Source organism: Emydura macquarii, unplaced genomic scaffold (assembly GCF_026122565.2).
Source record: "Emydura macquarii macquarii isolate MOO-44397 ecotype Brisbane River unplaced genomic scaffold, CSIRO-AGI_Emac_v2 contig_1122, whole genome shotgun sequence".
In the NCBI taxonomy this organism is placed as follows: Eukaryota; Metazoa; Chordata; order Testudines; family Chelidae; genus Emydura; species Emydura macquarii.
In genome coordinates this window covers 82,958-106,361 of record NW_027131259.1, presented here as the reverse complement: position 1 = coordinate 106,361, position 23,404 = coordinate 82,958, and the positions used below count along the sequence as shown (strand labels likewise).

The window sequence follows — 23,404 nt, the reverse complement described above, 5'->3', positions numbered from 1 at the left end:
GGGAAGGCCGGCAGGAATGCGCGCATGCGTAACGTGGAAAAGGAAGGGGAAGAGAGCGCGCGCGTGTGCTGGCGGCCTGGCGCGCATGCGCAGCAGCACGCAGCCTCAATGTCAACACAGACAGGCTTGGCCAAGGTGAGGGGGCTGCTGCTGCTCTGCATGTTTTGAACCCAGGTCCCAGGGGCCTGGCTAGCTTGCAGCCCCTGGCCAGAGAGGGTGTGCGCTTTGGGGGGGCCAGCAGCTCCAGTGCCTGGCAACCTCTGACCTCTGCAGGCCGGTGACCTTTGACTTTCCTGCAGTGGAGGCTGCTGCACCTTTGAACCCTGCACTGCGCTGCCCTGCAGCTGGTGAGACGCCTTTTCCACTACCAGTGTGTGGCCGGTGACCTTTGAACCCTGCGCTGTGGCCCCTGCGCCCTTGGAGCTGCTACCCACAGCTGCTGACGACCGTTGACCCCTGCACTTCAGCCAAGTCAGCTTCACTACCCATGCCCCAGGACTGGTGACCTTTGAACTCGTCAGTGGTCCCCTCAAGATCCTGCAGCCCTCTCTGCTGGGACAGTGGGTTTAAATGGTGCCATGGAGGAATCTGAAGAGTCTCCCAAGACCTGACTCCTGGGAGCAGACTCAGCAGAGAAACAGGCTCGCACTGGCCAGGGATATGGCCGCTGGGTGGCGGTGGGTGGTTGGGAAATGGGGGCATGGGACCTTTCCCCTCTAGGGAGTGCCAGCTCCCATCTAGCCTCAGAGCAAGGGACTGGCTGGTTCAGGGAGGGCAGAGAATGGGATACGGGACCTGTCTCCTGCAGAGGATGCTGGTTCTACTCTATCCCAAGCTGAGTGCTAAAAGTTGTTCTCATCTGACCTCTGCTTGCTGGGTCCATATGTGACCTGAGTCGCTAGGTCTCAGCCAGGTTCCTGGGCGGGGGATCCCTGAATAAACAATCCCCACATTCCATCCCAGAGGAGCCACATCTCAGTGCTGGGCGAAGGGTCCCTGTATAAACAGGCCCCATGACCAGTAGTTTGGCTGACGACTGAGCTGACCACGCAGCTAGAGCTGCTCACTGCAGGGCTAAGGAGGCTCTGTTGTGTCCTGCTGATGCCTCCCTCTCTTGCAGGATGCTGGGTGCAGCTTGGGCCGCCCTTGGGATAGGGGTTCCGGGGCCACCCTGCCGCGGCGCAGCCTCCCTTGCCTCCCGGATGGCAGTGTACCGGAGGATGTGGAAGCCCATAGAACCTCAGGGGTGGGCCGAACAGTACAAGGAGCGGTACATCCCCTTCTCCAAGGGGCAGCTGGTCAGCACCCTTCTGAAGGTACAGTGTGCTCCTGGAAAATCACAAAGTGAAGCAGGGCCAGGCTGGGTCAACACACAGAGGGGAAATCATAGGGAAACACCTAGCTGCAGCAGGGAAAAGGATGGATGACTTGGTACAGGGCAATCCTCTTTGAGTCAGTGCTGATCCCACCCCAGAGGTGGCTGCGTCTCTGTGCCAGGCAAGGGGTCCCTGTGCAAACAGCCCCCACACCTCATCCCAGAGGGGCTGCGTCTCAGTGCCGGGCGAGAGGTCCCCATTTAACTAGTCCTCAGCCCCACCCCAGAGGCAGTCACATCTCAGCACTGGGTGAGGGGTGTCTGTATAAACAGCACCTCTGCTGCACCCCAGAGGTGGCTGCCTCTTAGTTAGGTGGTTGGAGCAGCACAGGATTGGCTCTTGAACCCAACACAGGGTAGACACACCTCTGAGATCCAGGGAGGCCTGTCCCTGGTGACTCCTCGTGGTGTTAACTCTTCCTCCAGGAATTCCACTCTTCCAGTGCCGATGAGCGCTCCTCCTTCCTGGCCTTTGTGGCGCGGGTAGATGCTTCCCTCCTGCATCGTTACCATTCTCTCCTGGGACACTTGCAGGTAAGGTGTCTGTTCCCATGAGATGCCTCACGTTGCCTTCGGAAATAGCTAGGCCAGGCTGGGGTTTGGATGGCAGACGGTGAAAGAAAACATGGCAGGTGGGGGGGCCGCTCCCTCGGGCAGTCATTGCTGGCTCCAGGGCAGCCTCAGGGTGTCTCTGCTGCAAGGAGTGGGGCTTATTTCTCTACAAAGTCTCTGAGCACACACCCCCCGCCCCCCAGAGGTGGCTGCATCTCAGCACGGAGTGATCAGATCCCTACTTAGACACAGTGCTGTGGGATCCTTGGGGCCAGGAGTCACACACAGATGTTCCCCCTTGCTGCCCCTCCACAGGCTCTCTACGACCCCATTAACCCCGACCGGGACACCCTGCCAGTGTTGGCTGTGAGCGACACCGAGCGCCTGGCTAAGGAGCGGCAGGTGCTGGCCGAGCTGGAACCAGTGCTAGATCAGGCCAACTTCAACAGCCTATCGGAGGATGCCTTGGCCTACGCCCTCGTCGTGCATCACCCTCAGGATGAGGTCCAGGTGTGGCCACCTCTGGGGAGGGGAGCAGCCGCCCAGCACCGCCCCAGTATAACACATGGGAAAGCAAAGTCCTTTCTGACCCTGATCCTGTGCCCTGCTGCTGATCCAGCAGCCCCCTTGCCCTCAGGAACTGCCTCTCTCACAGTTACCACATCAGAACAGACCCTCCTGCCTGCCTATATTTCTCCACTTCCTGAGCTATGCAGTGAAGAAACCCTATTCCCCACCCCAGAGGCAGCCGCATCTCAGTGCTGGGCGAGGGATCCCTTGATAAACAGCCCTGGTGCTCCACCCCAGAGGGGTTGCATCTCAGCACCTGGGGAGGGGTCCTTATATAACCAGCCCTTGTGCTCTGCCGCAGAAGCGGCTGCATTCGAGGGCCAGTTGGGCTGCTAAGTGTAGGTCCTCCCAACACATCATCCTGTTGTGTGCTGTGGCTGTAGGTTCCCCTTTGTTCCCCAGGTTTCGGTGAACCTGGATCAGTACGAGTACATCCGGTTCTGGGCCCTCGGCCAGCGCACTGGACTCCTCCCGGTTAAATCCACCCTGGGGCTCCGGAAGGGGCTGTTCGGCTCGGCCCGGACCCCCATGGAAAGGCAAGAACACCCCTCTTCTGACCCATCCAGCCAGGATCTCTAGGAGCAGAAGGACTTGGGTGCTAGAGAATGCTGTGCTGTGGGGTGGCAGGGCTGTCCCCTCACCGTAAGGGTTGACCCAATGCTGTGCAAGGGGCAGGGTGGGGGGCTCAATAGGGGGAACACTCCCGCAGCAGTCAGTGCTGTCCTCAGGGACTCTTTTGGGATCACACCCTCCCTTCCCTGCCCCTGTTGGTTTTTGGGGGGGCTGCAGCCATCGTGTCTGGCCTTAGATCTGATAGTGCTGCCCCCCCCTTCCTCCCAACAAGGCATTATTTCAAGCGGGTGCTGGTGGCTGCCCGGCCCAGGAACGCCCACCTGGTGCTGAAGTGCTTCAAGGACATCCCCCTGGAGGCGCTGGAGCAGCTGCTGCCGGCCGTGAGGATCCGCACGTCCATCTTCTACAAGACGCTGCTGAACGTCACTCTGCTGGTGAGCGGGCTGGTCCTCTTCGTCAACGTCGGCATGGTGGTGCTGTCCGACCTCAAGATCGGCACCAGCCTCCTGCTGCTCTGCTTCGCCGCCTTCATGACCTTCCGCGCCTGGAAGGTAGGTGCCCCCTGCGCGGGAACCTCCTGCAGTGGAGATTGGGGCCCCGCCCGCCGACTGAAGCTGGGGCCCTCGTCACACCGGGTGCAACACTGACCCCCATGTCTGAGCCCTCTGTGCTCATAGAGACAAGTGCTGTACCAAAGAGCTCACAATTTAAACGGACAAGGCAAAGAGGGAGAGGGGAAAATGAGGCACAGATGGACGAATGGAGTTGACAGAGGTCCCCCAGCAGGTCAGTGGCAGAGCTGGGAACAGCACCCGGGACTCCAGTGCCCCACCCATGAGATCACACGACCGCCTGACCCCGAGGGCAACTGAAGGCTCCTGTCGGCATCTGATCAGAGCCAATGAATTGCCGGGCCTCAGTGCTACAGCCACTCCCTTCACAGAGCTAGGGGAGGAACCCAGGAGTCCTGCCTCCCCGCCGGCCCTCCACCCCCGCTCTAACCGTTAGATCCCACTCCCCTCCTAGAGCTGGGGAGAGAACCCAGGCATCTTGACCCCCCGTATCCCCTGCTCAGGTGTTCGGGCAGCGGCGCAACATCCACTCCCTGGAGCTGGCGCACATGCTGTATTACCGCAGCACCTCCAACAACTCGGAGCTGCTGGGGGCGCTGGTGCTGCGAGCCCAGGAGGAGCACGCCAAAGAGCTGATCCTGGCGCACAGCTTCCTGCACCGGCAGCCAGCCCAGCCCCCACGCAGCCCCGCAGGTAGGGACCGGCAGGGGGCACTCTCACTGGCGGGCGGGGCTGAGAGACGGGGGGTCTGGGGGCGCTCTCACCGGCGGGCAGGGCTGATGTGGCATGGGGGACTCCCCAGCCACCGGGGAAGTGCTCGGTGCCGGGGGGGGGGGGTCGTCTCTCGAGCAGGGGGTGCTCTTTTGGGTGGGAGATGCTGGGGGGTCTCCCCAGAAGGGGGTGCTCTCACCGGAGGGGGGGATGGAATGCTGGGGGAGTCTCTTGAGCAGGGGGGCACGCTCCTCAAGAGTGACCCGTGACCCCTTTTCCCCTAGATCCCGAGACCGTCGCTGGCCTTCAGGAGCACGTCCAGTCGTGGCTGCGACTTCGCTCAGGCCTGGATGTCGCCTTTTGTGCTGACCGCGCCTGCCGGCACCTGCACAGCCTAGAAGGGGCTGGGACTGCGGGGGGACACCGGGGTGATCCCGCCACGGCCCCAGGATCCCACTGATGCCCCCGGCGCTTCGCAGCATGGGCAGCCCCCTTTCCCTTCTCCCGGCTGTGCTAGGGCTCTGTGGGGAGTGGCAGGCACAGCACTGGACGGGGGCCTGTATGGATCATACAGCACCTGGGGGAGAGAGCTGAGCCCCACCATGCATGCACACCCACTGAGCGTGTTCCCGGTGCATTCTGGGAGTCCCGCCAACTCCCATGCTTGGCATGGCCCTGCCGTCACACAGCTACCGCTGGGGCTGGATTGCCAGGTCGTTAATCCCCTCTGGGTCTCCCTGCGCCAGCTGGCGCGCAAGCGGTTCTGCCAGCCGCCATTCAAGAGGGGCGGAGAAGAGTGTTGGCCCATTGACACCCATGGCTCAAAGCCCATTCAGCCCGGAGCGCTCCGGCCCCATTACTGCCACCCCCATCCCAAGGGATTTGGATCGTGGCTTCCCCTTCTCTGGCAGAAAGCAAGTGGCCAAAGCCAGCTTGGCCGAACCCTCCCTGCTCTGTGCCCGGAGCCCCAGGGCTGGCTGCCCATGGCAGATGGATTCGCACCCCTGTTGGAGCTGGCGTCTCCTCTGCTGTGAGAGGTGCGGGATCGGCTTGCCCGAGCGAGTGGGGCTGCACCCTGAGCTCGCTGATTCAGGCCGTGTTTCCAGATGCTGGGCCAGCTGGCACGGTCCACTTCGCTCTGGCTCCTCCTGTGCTTTCCTGTTGCTGATTTTCACAGTGACTGGCTTTTATTTATTGGTGAGAAAGAGACTTTCAGGCAGGAGTGGCAAAAAAGCCGGTTCCCTTCCCCCAAAACGAAAGCACTTTAGTCACCTCGGGTGGGAGTGAAACACACTGCACTTATCACTGCCTCTGATGGAGCCACGGCCAGGTCTCACCAGCCGGGGAACTGGCTCCATTGACTCAGGAGTAGTCAGGCTCCAAACCAGCATCTTTCCTTAGAGCCAGGGAGAGAACCCAGGAGTCCTGACTCCCAGCCCCTACTCCCCTCCTAGAATTGGCGAGAGAACGCAGGAATCTTGGTCCCCAGCCCTTCCTCCCCGCCTCGCTCTAACCACTAGACACAATTCTCCTCCCAAAGCCAGGGATAGAACCTGCGTCCTAGCCCCCCCAAGCACTAGACCCCACTCTGCTCCCAGAACTGGGGAGAAAACCCGGGCGTCCTGACCCCCAGCCCTCCTGCTCTGATCTCTAGACCCCACTGCCCTCCCAGAACCTCAGGTTCCCACCCCCGGCGAGCAATGGTAAAATGTCTTAACTGTAGGAGCCTGGAGTTTCTTCCACAGCCTGAAAGCCTCTCTGGAGGAAGGGGAGTTTCTGCTGTATTTTCAGGGCAATAAAGAGGTGTGTTTCTTTGATCCCTGCTTCCTCAGCAGCCCTGATCTTCCCAAGGCATGCCAGAGTGGGTGCAAAGCCAGTGCTCCCTTGCTTGGGGTGAGGGTGATTTCTGCCCCCCAGCAGGGGGTCTAAATGGTGTGGGAGGGGGTGTCTTTGCCACTGCCACAAATCGCTTGGCCCGGCCCTCCCCATGATCCTTTGCTCCTGGCACAAGCGCCATCAAGACCGCTCTGTGGGTACATAAGATCACATTTTTATTGTACAAATGATGGAGGCCGGTTTCCGGGAGCGGGGCCGTGGCCGGCACATGGACAAAGCTGTGGACTGAGATGCTGGCAGATGAAGTCGTCCCAGAACCCCACCAATCCCGCCTCAGGGGAGAAGGGGCGTCCTTGCCCCAGGACCATCCAGATGTGCAAACCGCATTCAGTGGGTGGGGCTTGATTAAGTCCCTCCCCATCTTTTTCAGGCAGTCAAGGGGGCGTGGCCACCAGGGTTGTAAGGCAGGTTCAGGGCTGGGAGGCCCCGCCCCACAGCACTGTCCATGGGACAATTGGACTATGTCACCCTAGGTGGGGGGGCCATGTCCTGGCTTGTCCCACCCAGAGTGGGCTGGGGGGGAGCTAGGGATGGCCATGGGGCCTTGCCCTAGGGCAGGCAGGCAGGGTGGAGTGCAGCCCCAAGTGGGAGGAGAGCCAGTGCCCACGCGGATGGTCGGGAACCCAACCCTGCATGCCCTGGTGTGGGCAGGACGAAGGGAGCTGGGCATAGCCACGCCAGGTTGGGACAGGCTCCGGGGCCACGGCAGCCTGCGACGGCCTGGCCGCCATGGTGCAAGGGGAAGTGATCAGCCCATAGAGGCAACCCCCCGGCCCCCCAGCATGGGCCGTGGTCAGAAGCAGACTCCCCGCGGCAGGGGCGGGGGTCACTCCCTCTTGCGGAGATGGATGTACATGACGCCGCTGAGCAGCGCCAGGGGGAAGGCCAGCCAGGCCAGCACAAAGCAGTAGCCGAAGGAGCCACCCGGCTGCCGGTGCTGGTGGAACTCGCTCACGTGGCTGGCGTAGATCACGGCGGCTGTGAACACCGAGACGCCTGCGCCGGGGGAGACAACAGAGAGAGGAGGGTGAGAGGCAGCCTCAAGCCAGAGTACGCAGGAGTCCCGGCTCCCAGCCCGCACCCCCCCATAACCACACCCCTCCCAGAGCCGGGGATAGAACCCAGGAATCCTGGCTCCCAGCCCCCCCACCCCCAGCTCTAACCACTAGCTCCCACAGCCCTCCCAGAGCCGGGGATAGAACCCGGGAATCCTGGCTCCCAGCTCTCCACCCCCTCTCCCCCAGCTCTAACCACTAGACCCCACTCCCCTCCCAGAGCCGGGGATAGAACCCGGGAATCCTGGCTCCCAGCCCTCCACCCCCGCCCCCAGCTCTAACCACTAGACCCCACTCCCCTCCCAGAGCCGGGGATAGAACCCGGGAATCCTGGCTCCCAGCCCTCCACCCCCGCCCCCCAGCTCTAACCACTAGACCCCACTCCCCTCCAGGAGCTGGGGAGAAAATTGGTGCTGAGATGCATTCCCTCTGGGGTTGGGCGCAGGAGCTGAGCACTCACAGGCCAAGAGCTGGCAGATGCCGGTGGCGTAGAAGAGCCCCCCCCGCTCCATGGTGTAGAGCTGGTACATGAAAAGGACGAAGGCGAAGCTGGAGAAGAGCAGAGCGAGGACCATGAGGGCTTGGACAGCATGGAGCCACTCTGGGGACCAAGGAACAGTCACTGGTGAGACCACAGACCCCTTGCCCGGCGCGGAGATGCGGCCCCTCTGGGGTGGAACGTGGGAGTTGGGTATACAGGGACCCCTAGCCCAGTGTGGAGATGAGGCCCCTCTGTGGTGGGGAGCAGGGGTTGGGTATACAGAAACCCCTAGCCCAGTGTGGAGATGCAGCCCCTCTGGGGTGGGAGTTGGGTATACAGGGACCCCTAGCCCAGTGTGGAGATGCGGCCCCTCTGTGGTGGGGCGCAGGGGTTGGGTATACGGGGTCCCGTACCCAATGTGGAGATGCTGCCCCTGTGGGGTGGGATGTGGGGGCTGGTTCTATGGGACCCCCCGACCAGTGCTGGGACATGGCCTCCCTAGGGCAGGGTGCAGGGGTTGGGTATACGGGGACCTCTTGCCTTGCGCAGAGATGCGGCCCCTCTGGGGAAGGGTGTTGCTGGGAACGCCCCATCCCATCATCACCCCCTGGCACTCCCTTATTGTCCCCCTCATGCTCACCACCCCCTTCCCACCACCCCAAAGCAACCTCCCCAACTCCCTGCCCCCCCGGCCGCCCCCCACTCACGGCTGTCGGCGACAGAGGCGCACACCCAGCTCTCGGTGCTGTTGTCGTACAGACAGTCGTACCACAGATTGACGGTCTCCTCATCCGGCAGCACCCACCATGACTGCGGGGGACAAGGGGGATTAGCACTGGGCCCTGAGATGCCCCTGCTCGCCTGGGGACTTGGCCCAAGACGCCTGGGTTCTCCCCCCAGCTTTGGAAGGGGAGTGGGGTATAGTGGTTAGAGCGGCGGGGGTGCAGGGCCTGGATTCCAGGACTCCTGGGTTCTCTCCATGGCTCTGGGAGGGGAGTGGAGTCTAGTGGTTAGAGCCGGGGGAGTGGGGTGGTTTGGGAGCCAGGACTCCTGGGTTCTCTGCCTGGTGCTGGGAGGAGGGCGTCTCACCTTGTCCAGGGTGGCAACGAAGAGCAGCACGAGGATGAGGACATGCAGGGCCGTGACGGCAAAGAGGAGGACGCTCATGGTGAATGCTGGGGGGAGGGGGTCAGAGATTGAGGGTGTCAATGAGGAACGTGGCCAGACTCAAAACCTTCTGAGACCTGGGCCAGACCACCCCCACCAGGAAACCTCAAACATCCCCCCCCCCCCCCCCCAATCAAGCCAGGAACCAGCCCATGCTCCTGTCCCCCCCCAGATTCCAGGCTCCCCCCAATCTTTCCACGCCCCCCTCACCCTTCCAGTCTCCGGCTTGGCCACACACACCTCTCGGTTCCAAACCAAAGGGGAAGCGCTAACTTCTGTGCTGAAGCAGAAGTTCCCAGCTCTCCCCGCAACCCTCCCCGGGCATCGTCCCGCCCTCGAATCTCAGACTCTGCCCCCCCCCACGCCCCATCACACACACAAACATCCCTCTGTCCCAGCCTCCCCTAATAGGTTCCAGATGCTCTGGGATCATGTGAGCACTGGGTGTGGGGCTGGATTTCCCTACAGTCACCCGAGAACACGCCCAGCCAGTGCCTGCTCCCCCCCCCACTGGACCCCACCCCTCTCCCAGAGTCAGGGAGAAAACCCAGACCCCTGGCTCCCAACCCTCCCCCCACTCTAGCCGACAGAACCCAGGTGTCCTGGCTCACAGCCCCCCTTCGCTCTAACTGTGTAAAGAGTAGGGGAGCTTATCGCTCTGGATGGGCCCATTTCTCAGATGGGAGGGTGGGATAACAAGGTAGATGGGCCCGTGGGTCTGATCCAGGGTGCAGAGATGGGATGCCAGGGTAGATGGGCCCATGGGTCTGATTTGGGCGGGCAGGGAGGGGGTGGGATGCTGGGGTAGATGGGTCCATGGGTTTGATTTGGGCAGGGAGGGGGTGGGATGCTGGGGTAGATGGGCCCATGGGTCTGATTTGGGCAGGGAGGGGGCGGGATGCCGGGGTAGATGGGCCCATCTATTTAAGTACTGAATTTTCCCTTCTCCTAGGGAATTCCGACTTGTTCCGGGCATTTCAACTGGGGGTGGGGGGTGTGCGTGAGTCCCGCCTCGGCCCCACCCCAGCCTCTGGGAGTGGATAAGGGGCCTTCCTTCAAACATTCAGGCCAGCACCCTCCACCCCATGTCTGTGTGCCGGACGGCTCTTTACACGGGGGACCCCTTGCCCAATGATGAGACGTGGCCCCTCTGGGGTGGGGAGCGGGGACTGGGTGTACAGGGACCCCTCCCCTGGCAAACTGAGGCAGGCCAGTGTCAACCGGTTGGGACTGAGACAGGACACCAGGGTTCACCCCCCAATTTGTGGGGGAAACAGGAGATCTTCACAGAGCACAGACTCCCTATGGTCTGCGCTAACTGGGGGGAGCGCCCCCTGCTGACCCCCCATCTCCTCCCTGCAGCCCAGCGCCCCCTGCTGACCCCCCATCTCCTCCCTGCAGCCCAGCGCCCCCTGCTGACCCCCCATCTCCTCCCTGCAGCCCAGCGCCCCCTGCTGATCCCATCCTGCTCTCTGCAGCCCAGCACCCCCCAGAAGGGCACTGGGGCCCGCTCTGAGTCACATTACATCCCCCCCCCCCCGTCCCCAAAGGCAGCCCCGCTCTGCCCAGCAGCCCTGGTGACCTGCCTGGCTCCCAGCCCAGGCCATTCAGCCACAAGTTGGTATTTTTTGCTCTAAATCAAGACACCATTGAAGAGACACAAACAACGGATCATTGATGGCCTGGGTGTGACTGGCTGCCCCCCCTGAGTGGGCATGGGGCCCCTCCCCTCTAGGGGGCGCCCGGCTCCCATCCAGCCCCAGGACAGGGGACTGGCCGGCTCTGGGGGACAGGGAATGGGGCACGGGGCCTCTCCCCTCTAGAGGGCACCAGCTCCCATTCCAGTGTGGGGTCCGGCCATCTCAGCCCAGTTCCTAGTGGGATGGGGGTCCACAGACACCATGTGGAGCAGAGTCTGGGGCTGTGCGTGCTGGGGTGGGGGGGTTGGTTATGCCTAGGGAGGCGCTGTGTGTGCTGGGGAAGTTGGGTGTATTTGGGGGGGGCACTGTGTGTGTTGGGGGGTTGGGTATACCTGGGTGGGTGCTGCGTGTGCTCCCACAGTTTGTGGAGGGGCCGGGATGCTGTGGAGGGGGGGACCCAGATGCCACATAGCACATGGGCGGGGAGGGGGACAGGGCTTGTCTCTTCCCCTCTCAACCAAGGATATAGAGGGTGGGGGGGGGAGCAGCCAGCACCCTGAGATCCCTCCCACCCCCCGCCACGCACACACCCGCCAGCACAGAACTTTTACGCTCTGCAAAGGAAACATCTAGACAGAGACAGACGACAGCTATCCCCCCTCCAGCAGGGTGTTAAAGAGCAGATTCCCCCCACTGCCCAGGACAGAGTGAAAGGGGGGCAGATCCCCCCAGCAGGGTGTTAAAGGGAGCAGTTCCCCCCTCCGGCCAGAGTTAAAGAGGGCAGACCCCTCCCAAGACAGAGTGAAAGGGGCAGATCTCCCCAGCAGGGAGTTGAGGGGGGCAGATCTCCCCTGTGCAGGAGGGGGTGGGGGGATACCTGGTGCTGCAGACAGGCTGAGGGGGTGTCTCTCCTCTTTCCCGCCGGTTGCTTCTATCCCTCTCTCTCAGTCTGCCTAAATCCTCCCCCCCCCAGCCCTACCCCTGGCAGCCGCCCCAGCAGGGAGGGGCCGGACGGGGCTGGCGTGTCAAGCAAAGAACAGCCCCTTGGATTTCCACTCTGCCTCAGATCTTTCCACACCCCCTCAATGTGCTAACCAACCCCCCCCCCCCCCCAAAACAATGCCAGACTCGCTCCCTCCTGACTTTGCTGCCTGTCAAAAATCATTCACCTCCAAATCCTCCCCTTTCCCAGGACAGAAAACTGCAGGAGTTTTTACCGTCATGAGAGACCCCCCCCAAATTTGAACAGAATGCCATAAATTTCAAGAGTTCCCCCCCCAGAAGGACAGCAGATAGGAAGGGCTATGAGACACTAGCCCGCCGGACAGCGAAGAGGACAGGTGAATGGGGTTCAAGAACCTCACTTTTAAAGGGTTAAAGAGATTCTCCCTCCTGGCATTGGGGCTTTCACTTCCCCATTGCGGTTTGGCCAAAATAAGGAGCCAGTGCTGGGGAACCAAGAATAGAAATAAACAGCTCTTTCTCTGGAGGAGTGGTTGGAGCAGGGGGCTGGGAGCCAGGACTCCTGGGTTCCAAGCCCACTTGTGGGAGAGTAGTGGGGGCTAGTGGTTAGCGCAGCTGGGACGTGGGGCTGGGAGCCAGGACGCCTGGTTCTATCCCGGCTCTGGGAGGAGAGTGGGGTCTAGTGGTTAGAGCAGCCGGGACGTGGGACTGGGAGCCAGGATGCCCGGTTCTATCCCGGCCCTGGGAGGGGAGTGGGGTCTAGAGATCAGCCCTGAGCAGGAGGCAAAGGTACCCAATGCCCATGGATGCAGCTGTCCTTCCAGGCGTGGCTGGTGGGGGACCCCAGCGGGCGGCCCAGGCTCAGAGCCCGTGGCTGCCCAGGGGGTGGAGATGAGGCACCAGAAGAGCAAAGGCAGGCATGCATCATTATCTCCACCCCACACCGCATCCTGTCCCCGGAACCCCCTGCCCAGTCAGGCCCCCCCCCCTGCCCTAGCAACAGTCACCACGGTGGCATGGCAACCGCTGTGATGGGACAAACACCGAGGAGGGGTGGGGTGCGGTGCGGGGGTGTCGCGTGGTGCTGGGGTGAGGTGCGAGCGGAGGCTGTGAGTCACACGGCACCCACCCGCCCCAGCCCCACCCCGTCCGGGGCCGGCCATGCAGGCGGCTGTACCAGCCCCCGCTGCATCCAGGCACCCTACTCCTCGTGCACCTGCCCCCTAGCTGTGCACGTGCTGCCCTGGGGACCCCTAACCATGCACCCCGCCCCCAATGCACCCAGCCCCTCATCGGTGCACGTGCCCCTAATGCACCGGCCCCCAATGCACCCGGGCACCTGCCTCCCACTGCCTCCCCTGCCCCAGCACGCGACTCCCGAGTCCCGCCCGCCACAGAATGAAAAGGGGGCGGGGCCGGGAGGAAGGACTGAGCGCATGCGCGCGGCGCCGGCTGGAGGAGGAGGACGGGGGGCGGGGTTTGCGCGATGGGCGCGGCCTCGGCGGTGGCGGGCGGGAGCTGTTGGGACAGCGCATGCGCAATAGCGGCCCGGAACCTGCCTGGAGGGGTGTTTCAGGAGCCTGGGGGAGGGAGTGACCCAAGGCCCCGCCCCCCTGGCCTAGCCCCGCCCGCTGGCCTGGCCTGGCGGTCTGGTGAGCCCCTCCTGCCCCCTGGGATAGGGGTGTGTGGGCTGTGGGGGCCTTGGTGTGGCAGGGCCTTGGTGTGACCTGTCAGGACCTATGTGTGGCAGGACCTTGGTGTGACCTGTCAGGACCTTGGTGTGGCAGGGTCTTGGTGTGCTGGGGCCCACTGTAGCTGGGGCGTGGCAGGAGCGTCTGGGGCCATGGCATGACCTGCCGGTCTCTTGGCATGCCAGGCAGGGGCAGAGACCTGACGCAGCCTTAGCGTCAGCTGGGGGCGCCGGGTGCCAAGAAACGGCCCCGGGCTGAGCCGCGGTGGCGTCCCCCATGGTTGTGATTTAGCAGCCGCCCCACGGAGCCGCTGGGGAAGGGGGCAGGGTCACGTGTCCTCCCTCCCCCCATCTCCCCCAGCGCCGCTGCCCCTCGGCTTCTCCCCCACGCCCTGGCGGACCCCACACTGGAAGGGTTGCACGGATCCCAGCAGGAGCTCACCCCGCCTTGCCATCCACAGTGCAGGCCCCCGGGGGCTCCCTGGCTTGGAAATAAAGACTTCCCTGTTAACCCAGCCGTTGCAGCCCTCTAACCACTAGACCCCACTCCCCTCCCAGAGCTGGGGATAGAACCCAGGTGTCCTGGCTCCCAGCACCCCCCTCTTCACCTGCAGAGTAGACATTCTGCAGGGCTGGCAGTGTATGGGGGGGGGGGTGTTTGCAATTAGGGGTGGGATGTTGGAGGGGAAGATGGGAGGGGTGGGGAGGTTGTGGAGGGAGAGGGGATGTGGATGGGAGGAGTGGGGTGGAAGGGGGGTGTGGGAGATTCCAGTATGGCTCTCTTGTTCCTCCTAATCTGACACGCCCCCCTTTTTTTCTCCCTCCCCAGGCCTGCATCCTCTCCCCCCATTGGCTGAGAGATCTCTGCTTCCTGGAGACGGTTGCTAACAACGCGGGTGTAGGGGTGGGCGGGTGATGCTGGCGGGCGAGGAGAGGCCGGGTGTGATCCTTGAGCCTTCCTGTGCCCAGAGGGGACCGGGCCCCTCCCCAGCCCGCTGACCCCCCTCGGACGGGCCGCTGGAGAGCCAGGTAAATCCCTGCCCCCAGGGGTGGGGGGCTCTGGAGCTCAGAAGGAAATCGGATTCCAGATCTCCCTCCCACCCCATTCCTTTCCCCTCCTCATCCCAGTCTCCCTCCAAACCTTCCCCCCAAACTCACCCCAACCCCCCAAAACTTCCTCCCAAACTCTCCCCCAGGTGCTTATACCTGCCCCCAGCCGCAGAGCAAACCACCGGATCTATTGCCCCCAAATGACCCCCCAAACTCCACCTGTCCCTGAACCATCCCCCCCCCATCCCAACCCACCCCCCAACTCCTTAAACCCTCCCAGCTCCTACGCACCAGCCCCGGGCGGCCCTGCCCCTCCAAAGCACGGGGGGAGGGGAATGGCGTTATCTTTGGCTCACCACACCCCACCCTAGAATTAGCCACATACCCAAGAGCACGAGGGCCGCCCCAGAACCTCTGGATGTTGCCCCTCTCATGATGCCCCAGTGCTGGGCTGGGCAAGCCTAGCGTGCCCCCAATGTCCAGCTGTGCCCCACACACCTTAGCACCCCCATCTCTCTGGGCCATGGCAGCCGGGGTCCGGTTAATAGTCCCCGCTCTCTCTCCCTCCCCCTTTTTTTCTGCCCCTGTCAGCGAGGAGGAGGAAGAGGAAGATGCCGCTGCACCGATCCGCCTCGAGTACCCGCTCGGAGGGCAGCGACCTGGACCTGGAGGGCATCGGTAATGGCCCTGCCTCAGGGCATTGTGGGAAGGCTGAGGGTTGGCGTCTCCTGGCCTCCCCCAGACAGAATGGGAGCTACCCCAGGTGTCGCCTGTGCGGCCCCAGCTCCAGGCTGTGCCCCCAGTGAGCCCTGCACGGTCCTCAGTGTCTTTCCCTGCGAAGGCCCCTCGGGGAAGTCCCATCCCAGCAGCTACAGGTCATGGGGAAGGCGCCCGGGGGGCGGGGGCAGGGAAACAGCGGAGCAGACAGCCAAGGGACTGAGCCTATCTCTGAGCGGGGATGGACAGCACCCCACTTAACAAGATCACTGTGCTTAACGGACTCCGGATTGACTCTGGGGGGCTGAGATCAGAACCTGGCCCTGCCCTCAGTGCAAACACGGGTGATTCTGGATTGACCCTGGGGGGGCTGAAATCAGAACCCAGCCCTGCTCCCATTGCAAACAGGGGTGACTCCGGATTGACCCCCGGAGGGCTGAGAGCTGAACCCAGCCCTGCACTCCGCCTTTAGCCCCTCCTCCCCTCCAGGTATCCCATCTCTTCCCTCATGCTGATAAATGGCCCAGGGAGCGGGTGGGGGGCATTGTCCCATGGCTGGGATGACGCCAACACTTCACCCCAAGATGCGGAACCATGGTGTGAGTATGAGGGGAGGGCCTTGGTATGACAAGGGGTGTTGGCATGACGGGGTGAGGCCGTGGCGGGGCAGACCTTGACCTGGTGTCACAGGGCTTCGGCACGACAGGGTCGGGAACTGTAGCCTCAGACTCGTCTCTGCTGCCTTCTCTAACGATCTCCCTCCCCACCCCATGTTTGCCCCCCCTCCCCCTGCGTCTCACCCCCCAGCCGAGAGCGAGCTGGCCAAGCTCCAGCGCCAGTTCCGTCTGCTAGAGGGCGACCGCCACGCCTACGCCCTGCAGTCCCGGGAGACTGTCCGCAAGCAGCTGTACGTCTCCCGCCACGGGTCCCTGGGGGGGGGGGGGGTCGCCAGGCTGGGGGGAGCCCCGGGAGTGATCCCTGGGGGCGGGGTCACCGGGTTGAGGGTCAGATTCAATACACACACCTACACAACATAATTGACACACCCTCACCACAGTAACACAGACTGACACACTCCCCTCTGCACGCTGATGCGTTATTGACATAACATTCCCCCCCGGCAACCCACATGGACCTAGCAACGCTCCCCCCCCCCCACACACACACAGCAGGCTGGGTCCCTGCACTCTCCCCCCTTCCCCAGATTCACATTCTCACACTTGCTCAGACACACAAGAGCCTGCACTGGTTCACACAGACTCACACGCAGACAAACTCACACACACTAGATCACACTCACACACTTGTTCACCCACGTCCTCACATTAGATCAAACACTAGATCACCCAAGGTCACACACACACTAGGTGACAGATTCACATGCCTACAAGATCCTGTGCCAGATCACATTTGCACACTACATTGCACACACCCCAGATCTCTCTCTCACACAGGCACCCCAGATCACACTCGATCACACACCAGATCTCTCTGACACACCAGATCATGCTAGGACGCACCCACCAGATCACACATTAGATCACTCTAGATCACACACCCTATATCACACGCACCGTCTCGCACTAGATCACTCACGCACACCGGATCACACCCACCCACCAGATCACGCAGACTTACATATGATCACACTCAACAATAGCTCGCACACCACCCAAGCTAGATTGTGCACACCCTCACGCCGTCTCCATTGCCCCGCACGGCTGCGTCGACGGCCCACGCCCTCCGGTAGCTCGAGGCCCCCCTTCTCCGACACGCTGGGCCACGGCACACCGGTCCCACTCCCCGCCCTGTGCCATGGGGCCCCACCGCTGCCACCATCCCACCCCGGCTCTGCCCGCTGCCCGGCGCCTCTCCCTGCCACCCATCCCCACTGCCCAGCCTGGTGTCTCGGGCAGGGCCAACCTGCGGCGGCTGGAGAAGGAACGGGAAGGGCTGCTGCGGGAGCTGCGGGTGGCGGAGGGCCGTGCCAATCGGCAGCGGGAGCAGGAACGGGCCAGCAGCCTGCGCGTCCTGCTGCAGCAACAGGACCAGGTGGAGGAGCAGGCGGCCGTGGAGAGGAGGACAATCGCTCAGCTGGACCAGGAGGTACCACCAGATGGGGAGTGGGGTCTAGTGGTTAGAGCAGGGGGACTGGGAGCCAGGACTCCTGGGTTCTATCCCTGACTGTGGGAGAGGAGTAGAGTCTAGTGGTTAGAGTGGCGGGGGGAGGGGAGGGCTGTGGTGATCAGACTGTGTCCCTGGCAGGACTCTCCCCATATGCTGTTCCTTGGTGAGTGGACAGGACGAGGGGTCTTGGTGTGGCTCTTGCTCTGTCCCACAGTGCTGTGGAGGGAATTACCCACAGGCCCTTGAAACATGCTACAGTGCATCCCAGCATGCTCTGGGACAGAGCCTAGGGGATCAGGCTAACGGCCCCCCCTTCTCCTGGCAGGCAGTGGGCATTGGCGCCCCTCTATCCCTCCCACCGGGCACTGCTGGGCATTATCCAGAAGTCCTTGGGAGGTGCTATGGGGCTCCCCAGGCACTGAGGCTGCACGGCTCAGGCTGTGGTTCCTAACGATGTTTCCCCCCCTCCCTTCCCCACCGGCAGATCCGGAGCTGGGAGAAGCGGCTGGCAGAGCTGGCGAAGCAGGTGGGCAGCGCGGGAGTGAGCCAGCGGCACAAGGCCCAGGCCCAGCGGAGGGTGCGCACCCTGGAGAACCAGCTGGACAAGGTGGGGGGGCAGGGCCTAGTGGTTAGAGCAGGGCAGGCTGGGGGGCCAGGGCACCTGGGTTCTATCCCCAGCTCAGAGCGGAGTAGTTGTGACGGGGACCCTGGGGTGCAACCTGGACTGTGGGACCACTGAGCCCTCTGGCTCCCTCTCACGCTGTGATGGTGATGTCAAGCCACAAACCCCTGGCAGGCACTGCCCTGACACCGCCGTCTCCAGGCAGGGACCCACCCAGCTGAGTTACATGAAGGATTTCCCACTTCCCAGCCACTCATGACCCATCAATAGAGAGGGTCCCTCCAGTTCCCCCCAGCTCCAGTCCTGCACCCCAGAACGGTGCCGTCTGACACCTGGGTTCTACCCCTGGCCCTGGGAGGGGAGTGGGATCTAGTGGTTAGAGTGGGGGGGCTGGGACCTCTTGGGGAGGGGGTGGGGTGTAGTGGTTCACTCTGGGGAGTGTGGCTGTCTCCCATGTTGGGGAGGGCTCTGCCGTGCACCTGGCGTGGGCTAACGTCAGCACCCTCTCTTGTCCCCCGTGCGGCAGGCATCGGCCAAGTTCAACTCCCAGCTGGCGCTGAACGCCGGCCTGCGCCAGGAGCTGGAGACCCTGCGCATCGAACGCGGGCGCTTCGAACACCTCTACCGCAGGCTGGAGAGGGTGAGAGCTCTGCCAGCGCAGCGGGCGCTAACATGGGGTGGGGGGCTGGGAGCCAGGACTCTTGGGTTCTCTCGCCAGCTCTGGGAGGGGAGTGAGGTCTAGTGGTTAGAGCTGGCAGTGGTGGCTATTAACTCCATCTTTCCCTCCATGGTTGAAGCTGCATGTAGCCTACTGGACCCAGCCTGTTACACGGTGACCAAGGACTCATCAGGCCCCATCAAGTCTATCCTGGGAAACTGAGGCAGCAATGAGCACCACGGGGAGGAAAACGCAGGGTTTGGCCCCACCCAGCAGGAGGGCTCTGATTGGTGTCCGATAGGTCCCCGCCCTCCTCCCCCGGTGATGCACATAAAATGAAGGGTTGCGGTTGGTTGATGCTGGTCCTAATGGGAAATAGGTGCATAATGGAGGGATCTGATTGGCCAGCAGAGTTCCCGCTGTGACCCAGGCTCGGAATGGAGGTCTCTGATTGGCTGACAGAGGTCCCACTGTGACATGGGGGCAGAATGGCAGGATCTGATTGGCTGACAGACGCCTGTGCCCTTCTCCCCTTGATTCCCAGGAGCTGCAGGAGACACGGAAAACCATTGGAGCCATGATCGACTCCTCCTCCTCCGCCTTTGATGCTAGGTAGGGCCCCACAGCACTCCCGGCTGGCCCCACGGTGCCCCCGGCTGGCCCCACAACCCCCCTGCTGCCCCTGTGCACTCAGCATCTGCCACCCTGTCCACCCACATGGCAGAGCCCAGGGCACTGCCCCCTTTAGCGGCAGCCAAGGGCTAGAGATGCTGTGGAAACGAACTCCTCCTGCACTCTCCGTGGGCCCCTGGAAGGGCAGGGCCAGGGTCTTGGTATCTCCTGCTGCATAGGGTGAGGGAGGCAGGACTCCGGGGTTCCTTCCCTGGCTCTGGGAGGGGAGAGGGGTCCAGTGCTTAGAGGGGGAGGGTTGGGAGCCAGGACTCCTGGGTTCCGTCCAGGGCTTTGCAGGCGGGCTGTGTGTCTGTGGGCAGGGCACCTCCTTCCATTGCTCCCTCCCCCTCCTGCAGGGACGAGGCCCAGACCAAACTGGGGCAGCTGCGGGAGAAGGCGGAGAAGGACCTGGCCCAGCACGGGGCCGAGATGAAGGAACTGCAGCGGGTCCTGGACCACGACCGGCGCTTGCGCCACTTCCTGGCCGTCAAGGTGCAGGAGCGGGCCTTCACCCAGGAGGCGCTGGAGGCCAAGCGCAAGAGAGGTGATGTCCTGGGGCCTGGTGGGTAGAACCAGGACTCCTGGGTTCTCTCCCAGCTGTGGGAGGGGAGCGGGGTCTAGTGGGTAGTGCGGGAGGGCTGGGAGCCAGGACTCTTGGGTTCTGTGGCTGAGGGGCTCTGACCGTGTCCGGCGCGCTCCCCATGCAGAGCAAGAGGAGGCTGAGGGGAAGCGCCGGGACCCCAGGGAGGAGCTGCTGGAATCTTACGAAGCTGCCTTCAAGCAGATCCAACAGCTGACGGGGGAAGACGACCTGGATGTGCTGGTGGAGAAATTCATAGCAGGTGACGGGCGCCAGGCAGCAGGGCAGGCACATGGGCCCTTTCTCCACTAGGAGGCGCCAGCTCTGATCCTGCCCCAAGGTCCGGGGACCGGCTGGATCAGGAGGATGGGCCGTGTGGCCTTTCCCAGCTCTGGCCCTAGGGCGTGGGGCTTTCTCCCTCCAGTCTGAGAGTTGGGGTCTGTTGGGGGGCTGGCTCTGGTTGAGGTGGAAGGGTCTGTCAAGGGGCGGTGTCTTTCTGGTCTGGGGGGGGTTGGGTCGTCGGCGGGGGGTTCTCTTTCTGGTCAGGGGCTCTGACACCCCCTCCCCACGCAGTTGAGGACCGGAATTTCGCCCAGTTCAACTACGTCAATGAGCAGAACAATGAGCTGGAGCGGCTGGGGGAGCGGATCACCCAGGTGAGGGGGGGCCTGCCCCCCATCCACTGCCCTGCCCCCCACTCCTCCCCATGGCGCTGTCCCCCATCCACAGCTCTGCCCCGCCTCCAGCAGTCCTGCCCTCCAACACGGTCCTGCCCCCCCACAGACCGCACAGCTTCTCCCCCGGGGCCCACTGCATCATAGACTGCCCTGGTCCCCCAGGGCCCTGTCCCACAGAGACAGCCCTGCTCCCTCCCAGGGCCGTGCCAAGGACCTGCCCTCCCTGCACCCCTCTCTTCCCTGCCAGGTGCGCCGGCAGATCCAGGAGGTGCGGGCCCAGGAGGAGCAGGAGCAGCAGGACCAGTGGGGGCAGACCCAGGCGCTGGAGATGCAGCAGGAGGAGGCCGTGCAGGAAGCGCAGCAACTGCTGGGCAAAGAGAAGGTCGTCAGGAAAACCCTGGAACAACTCAAAGAGGGTACGGAGCCGGGGCGGGGGGCAGATGGTCTGGTCCAGGGGCCCTCTGACCCTCCCCGAGCCACGGAGAGAACCCAGTAGTCCTAGCTCCCAGCCCCCCCTGCCCTAACCCACCAGCTCCCTCTCCCCTTCCTGAGCTGGGGTAGAACCCAGGAGTCCAGACTCTCTGTGCCCCCAGGGATCGGGTTGCTGTTCAGGAAGCTGGGCTGTAAGTGCTCGGCGCTGGACGAGGCGCTGGGGGGCTCGGCGGTGGTGCGGGACGGGAACATCTCCGTGTTCCTGGGTCTCCTGGAGCAGCGGGCCCACGAGCTGCTGGCCATGCGCGCCTACCTGGCCTCCAAGGTACGGGCAGCTGGGATGGGGAGGGGGGTGGATGGTGGAGCCGGGGAGGGGCGATCTATAGGGGTGTTGGGGAAGGGGTGGAGGGGGTGGAACTGGAGGTGATCTGTTCCAAGAAGGTATTGGGGGAATGGGATGGTGGTAGATGGGGGGCCAATGGCTGGGGATCTGTGCCAGGGGAGCGATCATGGGGGTGGGATGGGGCGGAGGGGGCAGGTCTATGTCAGGTGGGGAGGAATGGGGGGTGTCTGTGCTGGGGGGATCCGTCCTGGGTGGGAGATGGGATAGGGCAGGGAGGAGGTGGGGAGGGAGGAAGTGAGGCCCGCACCCCTGGATCATCCCCCAACCTTCTCCCCCTCCCCACAGAACTACGACCTGCCCTACAACCCCGAAGAGACGGCTCGACTGCTCCTGGGGCAGGTGACGAGTTTTGCCCCCCCAGCGTACCCCCTGCGGCCCCCCACCGCTGGGTAAGCACTGTGGCCCCCAACCGTGGGATCGGGCGGGACTCCCACCCACAGCAGCCCTGACCCAGGGGTGGGGTGGGGTCTGGGAGGCAGGACTCCTGGGTTCTATCTCCAGCAGGAGGACTTGTGATTCACGCATACTTAGCCCCCTTTTTCTCTCCCCCCACGGCAGGGAGGACTATGAAGCTGTGAGTGAGGAAGAGGAACGACCCCTCACCCACAGTGAATTGAGAGACCGCATCCTCCGGGAGGTGAGGGGGGCGAGGGGCTGGGAGCCAGGACTCCTGGGTTCTCTCCCCAGTTCTCTCTGTAACGAGCTATCTCGTTTACCTCGCCCGTCCAGGTGCTGAGCAAGGAGGAGACGCCGTCCCCCAAGAAGACCCTGTTCGCCGAGCCAGGGGGGCTGCGGGCGGCCGGGGGAGCCCAGCGCCCTGTGGAGGCCTGAGGCCGGGGGCGGGGTAGGAGCTGGGTCTCCTGCAGCAAATAGGCAGCATCCCAGTCAGAGTCCTGTTGTGTGTGCTGCGTCCCCCCCATGCACCCCCCTTTTCTCCCCCTTCCCCCATCCCTGTCCCCACTCGGTGCTGTCCTGGGGCTGGATTCCACCTCCTCCTTCCTCCAGTTCATTGTGCCCCACATCCCCCCCGCCTTCCCAGGCTACCTGTCCTCCTAGATCTGGGGGAGCCGTGGGAGGGAACCACAAATACCAACACTGCCCCCACACACACCAGATCAAGTGCCTCCCCTCCATCTGCTGAAGTGGCCAGTTCCTTTGGCCCGACAGCAGGGGCATGGGTGTGTTGGGGGGGGATGAGGTGTGAGTCCTCAGCCCCCCCTCTTGCCGCACCCCCCCAACCACACCCCCACTTTGGGAATCTTGTCTAATCTTCAGGTCCCTCCCTGCCAATCAATCATGGACAGAAACTCGTTAATGTCACACCCTGAAATTGAGGCGCTCCGGATGCACAATGCCCCCCCCACACACACACACTGTGTCCCCCCCAATACCACAGCCAGATGTTCCCCAAAGAGCAGGGCCAGATGTGGAGCATGGGCACCCCCTCCTGGCGAGATGAAAGTTCTTCCCCCGCTGCTTGAACCAGGAGGGGCCAGACCCCCAATCCCCTCCCCCCGGTGGAGGGTGCAACGTGGAGCCAGCCGTGGGCTCGTATTGCCACAGGGTCGAATCAACAATAAACTCCACAAGGTTGTATTGTGTGAAACAGCGCTGCCTCCTGCTGGCCGTGTGTGTGGGAGCCCCGGTCCCTGGGATGCCACCCTTCTGGGGTGGAGTATGGGGGCTGGTTATACGGGGATCCCTCGCCCGGCACTGGGATGCAGCCAGCTCTGGGGTGGGGTGCAGGGGCCACTTATACGAGGACCCTCAGCATGATGTCCCCTGGCGCTACACTAGGGCCAGCCCTGCCAGCTAGGGCAGAGCGCTCCCTGTCACCCAGACTCTCCCAGCGCCAGGTAGCGAACCCAGGAGTCCGGGCTCACTGTCCCTGCTGTAACCGGTAAGTGGGCTCCCTCTTTGCAAGCGGGTCCAAATGGGGTGAGGGCAGGGGGCCGGAGGCGAGCAGCTGAAAGGGGTGGGTTGCCTCTTTGACTCTGGCCACAAGGAGGCAGCGTGGTCCCAGCAATGGGGCAGGCCCTGCCCCATTCCTGCCCCCTGAGCCAACCACTCCCCTGCCCTGGGGCCGGAGCAGGGCCAGTGCCTCCTGGAGGGGGGAGGCCCCGTGCTTCCCTTCCTGGAGGGAGCTTTGGGTGCAGGCTGGGGGTGAATGAACCGTCTGTTCTCTGCAGCCACCAGGGAAAGGGGGAAGCGGAACCAGCGG

At 63.3% G+C, this 23,404-nt stretch overlaps 3 protein-coding genes across 9 annotated transcripts; 2 read left to right on the top strand and 1 right to left on the bottom strand.

The window, feature by feature from the left end:
- Window positions 1-4: 4 nt before the first annotated feature.
- Window positions 5-6,405, top strand: TMEM143 (transmembrane protein 143). 5 transcript variants are annotated; one of them, XM_067546443.1, is made up of 8 exons: window positions 5-135; window positions 1,121-1,316; window positions 1,802-1,909; window positions 2,243-2,437; window positions 2,900-3,033; window positions 3,342-3,621; window positions 4,146-4,335; window positions 4,638-6,405. In XM_067546443.1, exons 1-8 carry the CDS (start codon window positions 17-19, stop codon window positions 4,811-4,813), a joined length of 1,398 nt encoding a protein of 465 aa, XP_067402544.1. In that variant the 5' UTR covers window positions 5-16; the 3' UTR covers window positions 4,814-6,405. The 5 variants fall into 5 exon arrangements, with proteins under 5 accessions (XP_067402544.1, XP_067402548.1, XP_067402547.1 ...); XM_067546446.1 differs by lacking the exon at window positions 5-135 and adding an exon at window positions 357-516; XM_067546445.1 differs by lacking the exon at window positions 5-135 and adding an exon at window positions 357-641.
- A 294-nt stretch (window positions 6,406-6,699) lies between these two features.
- Window positions 6,700-11,546, bottom strand: EMP3 (epithelial membrane protein 3 (MAM blood group)). Of its 2 annotated transcripts, none has more exons than XM_067546448.1 (5): window positions 11,470-11,546; window positions 8,875-8,960; window positions 8,493-8,595; window positions 7,765-7,905; window positions 6,700-7,245 (listed from the first exon to the last, which is right to left on the bottom strand). In XM_067546448.1, the coding sequence occupies exons 2-5, from the start codon at window positions 8,950-8,952 to the stop codon at window positions 7,076-7,078; spliced, it is 492 nt and encodes a 163-aa protein (XP_067402549.1). In that variant the 5' UTR covers window positions 8,953-8,960; window positions 11,470-11,546; the 3' UTR covers window positions 6,700-7,075. The 2 variants fall into 2 exon arrangements, with proteins under 2 accessions (XP_067402549.1, XP_067402551.1); XM_067546450.1 differs by lacking the exon at window positions 11,470-11,546 and adding an exon at window positions 9,193-9,206.
- ODAD1 (outer dynein arm docking complex subunit 1) lies at window positions 7,143-22,944 on the top strand. Of its 2 annotated transcripts, XM_067546441.1 has the most exons (17): window positions 7,143-7,276; window positions 7,750-7,929; window positions 14,075-14,274; window positions 14,887-14,973; window positions 15,820-15,919; window positions 16,929-17,118; window positions 17,624-17,746; window positions 18,288-18,401; window positions 18,964-19,031; window positions 19,448-19,635; window positions 19,799-19,933; window positions 20,245-20,327; window positions 20,596-20,764; window positions 20,942-21,105; window positions 21,469-21,572; window positions 21,742-21,820; window positions 21,913-22,944. In XM_067546441.1, exons 4-17 carry the CDS (start codon window positions 14,907-14,909, stop codon window positions 22,012-22,014), a joined length of 1,686 nt encoding a protein of 561 aa, XP_067402542.1. In that variant the 5' UTR covers window positions 7,143-7,276; window positions 7,750-7,929; window positions 14,075-14,274; window positions 14,887-14,906; the 3' UTR covers window positions 22,015-22,944. The 2 variants fall into 2 exon arrangements, with proteins under 2 accessions (XP_067402542.1, XP_067402543.1); XM_067546442.1 differs by lacking the exons at window positions 7,143-7,276; window positions 7,750-7,929 and adding an exon at window positions 13,106-13,207.
- The last annotated feature ends 460 nt before the right edge of the window (window positions 22,945-23,404 follow it).